This window comes from Maniola jurtina, chromosome 2 (genome assembly GCF_905333055.1).
Source record: "Maniola jurtina chromosome 2, ilManJurt1.1, whole genome shotgun sequence".
Lineage (NCBI taxonomy): Eukaryota > Metazoa > Arthropoda > Insecta > Lepidoptera > Nymphalidae > Maniola > Maniola jurtina.
Window position 1 is genome coordinate 11,571,701 of NC_060030.1, and position 10,951 is coordinate 11,582,651.

Here is a 10,951-nt window from a genome sequence, read left to right on the forward strand (position 1 = left end):
TAGCGCGCCTGCGCGTAAAACATACGGTTAGCAAACATTTCAATACACGTATCTACGGTACTTGCGTGAACCGAAACAGTGTAGGAACGGCCATACGACGAAAAGTGCGAGTAACGAGATGCATTTGTGAGTAACGATTCGGTACTCGGTACTAGATGGCGCACCCGTTACTCAGTAACGAATACATACGGTTCGCTACAGCTCTAAAAATTATTACTTCAATAAAATATTATTCAAAGTTAAGAATTTGAATAATATTAGCACATGAATATAACATATTCCTAGATCTATATTTTTGTCAATTAATCACACAAAATGGCTATACCCGTCCATTGATAAATAAAAATATGGACTGTTTTTCTTAACAACATTTAGGTACTCATTGAAAACTATCAAATGATCTAACAGTAGGCGACTACATAGGCGCGTATTACATATCATTACCGTGGACTCCAACACCAAATAATAATTGGGTACATTAGTACTCATAATAACACAAATTACAAAGAACTTATCAAAAAGTTTGAAAAGCTGATACTATTTTCAATACTAACCAATACATAGAACAAAACAAGAAAAATCTAGACCACATTTTATAGATTTACTCGAGTTTTTGAGACATTTGGAAAAAATGAATACAGTAGGCATTTTAAAAAAAATCAATGCCTATAAGAATTAATTAATACAAAAAGAAATAGGTGCATTGAAACATATCGTCGCTTAGTTCTAACACCACGTCCATCAGTTAAAATTTCTATTGGACTTGTACTTGTTTTTTGATTAATATGAATAGCATCAAGATGTTAAAACCGCCAAAAAATAGCTTATGTGGTGTTAAGACTTAGTATTTTGAGAACACGCTCGTCAAATTTGCTCTGTGACAACTGTTACGTCAATAGTACGATTTTCGTCCTTAATCTAAAGGTAAACTGCAGCTCGATTACGGTAGAACGATAGCTACAATATCACGATCGCAATCACCTCTGATTGGTTGACGCTCGCTCACTATTGGCTATAATCTATTATTGCAACAAGAATAGCATTAAAGCCAAACAACAACTAATTGCGACTGTAATAATGATTGATGCAGGTTTTACGGAATCGAGCTGCTGTAGTTTTGACATGACAGTTGAAACAGAGCAAATAGTATGGCGAGTGCGTTGTCAAAATGTATGCATATTTCTTCCTCTAGTCTACTTCTTAGGGTTGACCGGAGTCAGAAGGTCCAACACAGCAGCAATGTTCCCGTCCTTGCTCTCGAGGAGTTGGGTGAGCCAGCCGCCCTCGTTGGTGAATCCCATTGTCAGCATGTGGTCAATCGCTGCGTCGATGTGAGCCACTGGAAATGGTAAAGAGTCGGTTTTAGTGTATGTCGTGAGTGATCTTAGGCTGAGATCTACAGAGCGTACTTTGACTTTGCTCGGACTTAAGACACTGTTAAAACGAGACAGCGTTATACCACTGGCATAGATTTTTCTCGTTTTAACTGAAACTTAAGTCTAAGCAAAGTCAAAGTGAGTTGTATAGACCTCGACCTCAGTGTTCAATATACTCAATGATAGTCACCAAGCTCATTTAAGAAAAAGGAAAGAAAGAAAATGCATTTATTTGTTGTTGGTGTCACAGATAAAAACAAAGCATATAAATGTACATTTTCATCTGTGACACCACTCCAAATGGGTGTACAGCTCAGCATTATGTCCTGCATCACATGCATTAAAACACATTAAATGCAGAACGCTGATTTTCAGCTGTGACCCGGTTTTATTTTTAACCCCCGACCCAAAAAGAGGGGTGTTATAAGTTTGACGTGTGTATCTGTGTATCTGTGTGTCTGTGTATCTGTGTATCTGTCTGTGGCATCGTAGCGTCTAAACGAATGAACCGATTTTAATTTAGTTTTTTTTCTTTGAAAGGTGGCTTGATCGAGAGTGTTCTTAGCTATAATCTAAAAAAATTGGTTCAGCCGTTTAAGAGTTATCAGCTCTTTTCTAGTTTTCTTGTAGAAAAGAAGGTTAGATAACCGTTAGGTTCATAATATTATATGTCAATAGACAAATGTCAAGCTGTCAAGATGGACATTGCCTAAATACATAATTATTTATTTGAAAATGATGTTTTGGAAAACTCAAATACTTTGGATCGTCGGGGGTGTTATAAATTTTTAATTTACACTTGTACATTTATTTGACAATTACTTTTAATCCATTGAAGGTTTTGTACAAAAAATATTTTAATTACACTTAGTAAAGCAGCAATGTAAAAGCAACCAATGTCAAATAAGCTCAGTGGCTATCATTCAGTGTTAAAAACAGAGTTATCAGGCTGGGCTCACTTCGTCACGTGACTCTAGAAATATACCAATGGCGACGCACACCTTCGATTGCTCTCGCGTAACTATCTCTTATGAAAGAAAGAGATAAGTTTAGGTACACCATAGAAAGAGAAGTGTTTTTGAGGTCGCAACGCCCTGCGAGCTGAATAGCACATTATTGTGTCATAACAAGTCACTATTTATTTTTTTGTTGCTTGTTTTACCACGGAACCCAAAAAATTGAACGAACTTGAGAAGCATAGTCACGTTTAATCGCGTTATTATACGACAAACGACGCCTACTTAATTTTTTTTATGTTTTTTTTTGTTCTTCACACTTTGTTTGCGCCTTACGAATAGCATTAGTTGACAAAAAAAATCAAGTCACTCTACATCATACATTTTGGTCCATAAAATTATAAATATACCTACTAAGTACTTAGCTGTATTATAACCCTCATGAATACTGATTCAAGTGATTCATAATAATATGACCAATGGACTTATAAAACCGATATGGAACAATACGTGCTCACTATAGGTTATTATCGTTAATGTTATCAATGTTCTAGAAATCTAGATACTTATTTACAGACGATAAAGCTGTTCTATTTCCGTTGGCGTGTTCATCTACATAGATAAAGCAATACGGCTTGTTTTGAGTTTAGACGAACTTCTAGGCTTAGAAGTGAGCTCTGTCAGAATGAATTAGAGTGAGGGAACTCTCGGTTTGATCCTTTAATGGGCGATATGTCATAGGTCTCTTGTACGCGCCGCTGGGCGCCTATATCCAGCGGCTTGCTGTGACATATTTTGAGGTCGTCTGTCCACCTAATGTGGCGGTCTACCATCGCTGCACTTTCCGGTGCGAACAGGGACCAAATTACTGGTCTTTTTTGTAGCGTTACCAAAGATTGGTAGTTTAACGTTAAAAGTTTAGTAACGGTAACCGTTTGAGGACGCAAGGTCGCCATTACAACACCTTGGGACCCTTTCATGAGTATGGAACACTAATAATAACATGAGGATGTACACCACTTATTAATTTTACATTTTGCAATTACGCATTGTAAAGTCTACATCTCCTGAAGATGCTCCGGTGTCGGGGCGAAACGAGCGTCGAGTGGTTTTGGGATTTGTGTGGTGGTGGCACGTATGGCTTGCTTGATGGCTGGCTTTTCCTGCATGTTTATCAGTAGGAGGGCTGGCGGTACATGTCACACCATACAGATTTGTTTGGTTTAGCGGATTATAGCAAATTAAGCTTTTGGTTACTTATTAGTGGAATGTGTTCGTAACGAGGCAGAGAGATTTACACAATTGCCCATGCTTCGCCAGATTGGCGGCTGTAACGGCGCCTTATCCCAACCTCTGTCAGATGAGGCTAGGGCTCTGGGCCTTACGAAAGTATGTAATTTAATAAAAGTAGATGTGACATGTTCCGAAAGAAAAATCTCCTTAAAGATTTAGGAAAAACCACTAATAATGGATACTTACATGGATGATGGGGTTTCTTCGGTGGTGTTGGTTTCTGAGGCTCCTGCTGAGGCGCAGTAGGCGGAGCAGCGTTGGCTGAAGCCTGAGTTGGAGCTGGCTTGGGTGGCTCACACACTGTCGGACGTTCCGCCTCTTTGGGATTCAACACTAAATATTAAACGTTTATCAATGGTGATGAATGACGTAACGCACAATGAACACACAATGACGATATGTATCTAAACATAAAAGGAAAAGGTGATTGGCTGACTGGCTGATCTATCAAGGCACACCTCAAAGTACTGGTCGGATCGGGCTGAAATTCGGCATGCAGATAGTTATTAAGTATGACGTAGACATCAAAATTGCTAACCGATTATGGCGAAATGAAAGTCACAGAGATCGCTATGGTTTTAAAGTTGTACCTACTGACTTACTGAAGATTAGAATAGAAATAATTTTATTCAAATAAACTTTTAAAAGTACTTTTTTCGGAATGCCTTGAAAGGTTGCTTTTAGTTGAGAAAATATCTATTCCACAGAAAAACCAAGTGAACGATGTAGCATGTACTAGATATATGGGGCCTTAAAATGAATATTTTAGAAAACCTACAAGTAACTAGGCAAAGCGTAGTGTATAAGTAGTAGTTGTACCTATGTTAATATAAGTCGACAGAACGAAAACAAAATAACGAAACCTGAACGCTGACGAAACGATTTAAAAATCAAGGTAAACAGCGACTTAAAGGCCATTTCCCTACCTTATGAAATAACACGTGGGCCAGTTATTGAAACTTCCCTTTTGCTTACATTTAAAATATTTAATGAATCCGCGTAATGTAAAGATGAGTCAGTATACTTTATGTAGGGTGACAATGTTGTGAAACATTGTGACATTTTATTTTACCTAAACTTTTTATCTCTACAAAGTCACTTCCCGTTGTATGTACGCTTAGATCTTTTAAGGCCGATTCACACCAATTGTGTACACTTGACACATGCTTAGTGACGCGCGTAAATTCCTAACACACCGGGTTACGCAAACGTCCACGCTTTACGCAAGCGGTGTGCCATGTTTCATACATTACAAGTACAACGCAATGGTAAGCGCTACGTCTACGATACGTATAGATAGAGTGATTCGAGAGGAAGATTTATACATATAGTTTAATATTGTTTTGTGTTAATTTGTAACTCTAAACACTCGTGGAAAGCCAGGGCGGGTCGCTAGTAATAGTAACTAATAATATAGAAAAAAAACTTTTAACTAAAAACAGAAACAAATGATTAGGTACTGATTCTGTCTGAAATTTAAATATTTTAGCAGTAAAATTGTTATAAAAATATGGCCGCCCGTTACCAGTCTATACTAGTCTATATAGATAGAGAGATGTTGATAAGGAATAATCGAACTAAACATGAACCACTTGTTTCTCCTTAACCTGTTATCAAAAAGTTGCTGTGTCTACCAAATTCCTTTCAAATAATAAGCAGGCTCTATTTGAATACCTGATATAAAACATGTTACTGTATAAATTAGGTATACGCAAGGAAACGTAGTTTAGGGATGGATGACCCGAAAGCATCTATTCATTTCATAGCTATTTCTTTTAAAATTTTAATTAAATAAAATTATTTTTAACTAACTTTCCGATGAGCTAAGGATTGCATAAAAAGAGATCATTTATGATAATGCATATTAACTCACTGTATTGTCTGTCTGTTTGTGCGTATGTCTGTTAGTTACAAATTTTGCAATTGATTTTAAACTAACATACTAATGACCTAAAGATTTGTAAACATAGCTGGAACTGGATGACAAAGCAACTTTAATTACGTAGGTAACCCTTTCTTGTCAGTCTGTTTGTCTGTTCTGTAAAAAAATTGCATTATATTTTAAACTAACTTCCTGGTGAATAGACTTAAAACTTTAAAGAGAAAAAGTTTTTTATTTAATTAATTTTAGGTATTATCAACTTACCGGCTGTGCCAGTATTAAGTGGTGGGTAGAGGTTTTGTCCCTGGGAAATGGTCACACGTTCCTGGAATTCCTCTGGAAGGTTGAAGCCAATTTGGAATTTCACATCAGTGTCCATTAGATCTGATAAAGATATTAAAAATTGATTCAATAAACTCAGATCATGTCTATCCATACAAAATGACTTCAAAAGAGTAAAAATGGTACCTGATCCCAAAAATGGGATCTAAAGTTGGTTCAAAGAGATGTTCCCTCAATAATACACCTGTATTTAAAACATTAGCAAAAATTTTTATCAAAGTAATTTAAAGAATAATCTGTTTTTCTTAGCTAAAGAAATTGCAGAAAACTAACGGAATAACCGACTTTTCACTTGTTATATTCAATATGCGCACATGATGTAATGACTTTTAAGTCTGCCTAGGAAAAATAGATTGAATTTTGCTATCCTAATTTTCACTTACCATTCTCTTTATTGATGACAGTCCATCCATCAACCCTTTCAGGGGACTCCTCCTTTTTGGACTCCACAGTTTTAGTCGAAGACGCTTCTGACGTAACACTCTCCCTATCAGCCTCTACGCTCTTTGAATTAGCTTCAGCCATTTCCACATCTTGGCTATTATTGACAGTTGCAGACTGTGAAGCTTCATTATTGACAGTTACAGACTGTGAGGCTTCATTATTGACAGTTGCAGACTGTGAGGCTTCATTATTGACAGGCCCAGGTGTGGGCTGTGGATTTTCAGAAGCCTGGGAAGTGGACGGTTTAGGAGTGGAGGCACATTTGGGCATATACATGTTCAAAAGCTTCTGGATGTTTTGAACATCTATATTTTCCATATTGAAAGGGCAATGGGGCATTTGATTTTGGGTCGGTTTAGTTGCCTTGGGAGCTTGAGGGTCTTTGGGGTTTTCTTGAGTGGGGTTTGTTGAGTCGGGTTGTTTTGGGACATTCTCAGTTTCAATGGGACCATCTCCTGCTAGATTGGCGAATTCGTTCATATAGTTGGCGAATGTTTCGAGCCAGCTGGTGCGTGGCCTGCGGTGGTGGTGGTCACCGTCTCCGCTGTGGTGGCGGTGATGATGTCCGTGGTCACGACGTCTTCGCTCCCCGCTGCGTTCGCGACGCTGTTTCTTACAGTGCTCTTCATCGAACGAAGTGGCAACCGTCTTCAAGAAATGGCGGTAACGCTTGGTTGCATTCTTTATGACGGCAGACTGTTGGGATACAAGTACAAATAGGTTTTATTTGAAATAGGTCTACTTTTCAGACTTGCAGCCTGTAAAGGTTGTTCCACCAATTTGAAAATCAAATTCTTATGAATGAATTAATATTGTATGACACAATAATCTAAACGTAATGCTATGTTAAAAAGTAGAAAGTACAAAGAAAGATACCTGTTGTTGTTTTTTCTCATTTAGAGAGCTGGGTCACTAGTGTGACCATGTGGCTCTGGTAGGTCCCTATTATTCTATTCTAACACTAACTAACATTATTCTAACTAATTTTATTCTAACACTTAAAACTATATCTACATACTATTTATTATCTATTAACTCTATGTCTTAAATTTTTACGGACCATCCTGTACAGATCTTTTGCTGCATCGGACGTTGGGTTTGTCAAAATAATATTGACGTGTCCCAACGTCCGGTCCAGCACTTCACTTCGGATACATTCCGTCAATATATGGTAAACGTCTTCCCTTGCACCTGGGCAAAAAAGAAAGATACCTAAAAAGTGAAAACAAAGTATGGGCAGATAAAATAGGTAGGTCTTATATGCCGATGACATGGTGCTTCGTAGCCCGTCTGTCAAAGGTCTCAGAAAGTAACTGTCAGTCTGTGAGAATTATGCTAAGTCTCACGGACTGAAGTACAATGTCTTAAAGACTGAAATGGTGATTTTTAAAGCAGGGAAGGCTCCAGAGAGAGTTCCCGAAGGTTTTTTTGGACCTGACCGCGGTTCGGGTCGCTACGCAGTTCAAATATCTTGGCCACATCGTCACTGACGATCGTAAGGACGATCTTGACATGGAGCGAGAAAGGCGGGCATTGTCGGTTCGGTGTAACATGCTCGCGCGCAGATTTGCTAAATGCAGTAAAGAAGTTAAGGGCACCCTCTTCAGGGCTTACTGCCAGTGTTTCTATAACTGTCAGTTATGGTACCGATACAAGAGGGTTTCCTTTAGCACGATAAGGGTCCAATATAATGATGCATACCGCATCCTTATGAAGTTTCCCAGATACTGCAGTGCGTCGAGCATGTTCGCCGAGGCGGGAATGCCCGATTTCTTTGCTGTTATCAGGAAGCATATATCTTCCTTCTGGGAGAAATTGCACAGCTCTGGTAACAGCATCCTCCAGGTGGCAGGCCAGAACCTGCGTAGTCCAATGATAGCACATGGGATGTTGATGTATCGAGATGCAAATAGAAAATAGCTCTGCACACCTTCAATGTGCAATTTCGAATTTTGATTTAAAAAAATATTAAATTTATTTTATTTGTGTATATTTTTTTGGTTTTTACCTTAATAAAGAAACTTTATTATTACTATACGCTTCTAATTCAACATCTTTATTAACATTCGGAATTCATATGTTAGGCTGAACTAAACCAATCCTGAATGAACTTATAACTCGTACTCTGGGATACCCACATTACATCACTAACGAAAAATACAATATCAGAACAAAATAAACACACAACCTACACAAATGGACACATAAACATAATAATACAAGGTTTTTTATTAAAATGGTGAACTTACCGGCAAGCTAGGCACTGGAATGCGCAGCATGCAATGTTCTGGGTGGAGGCCTTGGCTCTCACAATTGAAGCACAGATCGAAATCATTACATGAGGTGCATTTGTAACGGAACCCCACCACTGGGCCATCACAGCCATCGCAAACCACACCCAAGTGAGCTGAGCCAGGTGCAGCTAAAAATATAATTACTTTTATTCCCACAAAAATAGTAGTTTGGTGGTAGCCTATGGTTAAGATATTGACCTCCTATTATGAACTATGGATGAACAGAAAATGTTTTAATCAATTTTTAAGGTTCCATACCTAAAAGGAAAAAAGATTCCCTTAGGATCACTTAGTTACCCGTCAGTCTGTCTGTCCATCTGGTAGTCTGTCGTATTTGTCAAGAAAACCTATAAGGTACGTCCCGTTGACCTAGAATGATGTAATTTGGCAGGTAGGTACGTCTTATAGCACAAGTAAAGGAAAATATCGAAATACTGTGAATTTGTGGTTACATAACAAAAAAAAACTTAAAAATTTAATGTGTTCATGAAAAAATTAATTTACTAAATTACATTAACTTGCAGTGTTTTACATAAAATTGTTAGGTATATAATATTTTGTACCATGGTACAGATTACAGAACCCTTGTGCAAGTCCAACTTGCACTCAAGTTTTTTTTTTAAATCTTACCTTGACTATCAGGTACTGGATCAACCAAATTGAAAACAACCTGTTCTGTTTGAGGCTGTTTATCCGTAAGAGTCACATACAGCTTTTTAGGATCCTCCATGTCCATGGAGTTTATAGCGATTACCAGTTCCTCATCCGAAGCTATTATTACATCATCTCCTTCTTCATCTATAGTTGCAATGAAATGAAATATGCTTTAATAAACACCAAAAAAGAAATTCAAAAAATAAAATAAACTTAAAAATATGAAACTAGGGTGCAAGTTTTTTGTTTAGTTTTTTTAGTAATATGAAGCATTTTATTTACAGAAGATTGACAGCGAAGTGCATTGCTTTTAAACTTGTATCACCAGCATCAAGTTTGCTGGATTTATATTTTACTGTTTCAATTTTTTCATAGCTTTTCTTCGCAAGTTTTTTCATACCAAAAACATAAAAAAAAATCAGAAAATATAAGCAGAACCATTTAAAGAAACCTTAAATAGTGTAAGTCTACTTAACTTATAATAAAGGAAATTTATTTTTTACTAGCTGATGCATGCAACTTTGTCTGCGTTAAAATCATTAGGTTATTAAAATCCAGCCAGTACTCTCTGATTTTCTGGGATAAAAAGTAGCCTATGCCACCCTCCAGGTCTTTAACTATATTCATGGAAAATCACGCTATCCATTGCTCTGTTGCAATGTGATTGAAGGACAAACCAATAAAGGAACTAACAAACACGCTTTCACATTTATAACATGGGTAGTGATATTTTTAATACCAATCACTTAAAAAATGTGTATCAATGAATTTTTCATTGATTCACTTTTTTTATACAAAAACAATTATTTACCTTTCCATGAAACAGTATAATGCCTTTTCTGGAGGATTGGGAAAATCTCCTGAAGCTTTGAATTCAAATAATGATAGCTTCCATTGAAATTCTTGTCAACTATAAATCTTCTGACTTCAGGCTTTTCGCTGTCGCCCCAAATGGCATAAACTTTATACTGAATATGTACATCCATCTCTATAGCTGTTGAAAACAAATTATTATTAAATTAAAAACATAGTTAACCTATTTTAAAGGCGGATAAACATAAATACAAAGGTTTTCCTTTCGCTTGGGAGCCATTTTGTACTACAGAAATATGACGAAATCCTAGATGGAGCCATCTCTCTACGGACGAAATGATAAAAAACAAAGCATCTCAGCATCTCACAAAATGTTGATAGAATATTCGGTCGGATATCAGTCTATATGATTACATAGCATATTCATTTATAAAGCGAAACTATTTCAATTACAACAAAACACAGAAATATTCTATTTATCTACCTGCAGACTTTCTTGTACTTTGTGCTTATTACTGTATCACGTTAATACTATCACGAAATGCACTCGCGAATCAACACTCACGTATGCTCGAAGTTTTGACACGAATGATGTTATTGCGCAGCGTCCAAGGTTTTATACAGTTTGAAAACAAAATGAATCATCACTTACCGACCGGTGTCGAATGTTGTAGAAGCTAGTAACATCAACTTAATATGGCGAAATAATTTGCACTAGTAAGCAGTATGGCTGCAAAAACAAATCACCACGATTTACGATATTTTTATTTTTTGCAGCTGGGTGACTGGTGACTGTCAAGTGTCAACCGTAGACAGCTGTCAACACAGACCACGAATCGACTGTCTAATCAAATGTCAATTTTTCTGTGACAGCTGTCATGTATGTTGGCATTACTG

General features: G+C 37.1%; 1 protein-coding gene across 5 annotated transcripts; it reads right to left on the bottom strand.

Annotated features, from left to right (window-relative positions):
• Window positions 1-309: 309 nt before the first annotated feature.
• LOC123876738 (sequestosome-1-like) lies at window positions 310-10,863 on the bottom strand. Of its 5 annotated transcripts, none has more exons than XM_045923088.1 (9): window positions 10,707-10,863; window positions 10,053-10,235; window positions 9,218-9,385; window positions 8,543-8,715; window positions 7,995-8,153; window positions 6,233-6,989; window positions 5,772-5,891; window positions 3,812-3,958; window positions 310-1,339 (listed from the first exon to the last, which is right to left on the bottom strand). In XM_045923088.1, exons 2-9 carry the CDS (start codon window positions 10,225-10,227, stop codon window positions 1,194-1,196), a joined length of 1,845 nt encoding a protein of 614 aa, XP_045779044.1. In that variant the 5' UTR covers window positions 10,228-10,235; window positions 10,707-10,863; the 3' UTR covers window positions 310-1,193. The 5 variants fall into 5 exon arrangements, with proteins under 5 accessions (XP_045779044.1, XP_045779048.1, XP_045779058.1 ...); XM_045923092.1 differs by having other exon boundaries at window positions 10,703-10,863; XM_045923102.1 differs by lacking the exon at window positions 10,707-10,863 and adding an exon at window positions 10,539-10,696 and having other exon boundaries at window positions 3,812-3,943.
• Window positions 10,864-10,951: the final 88 nt, after the last annotated feature.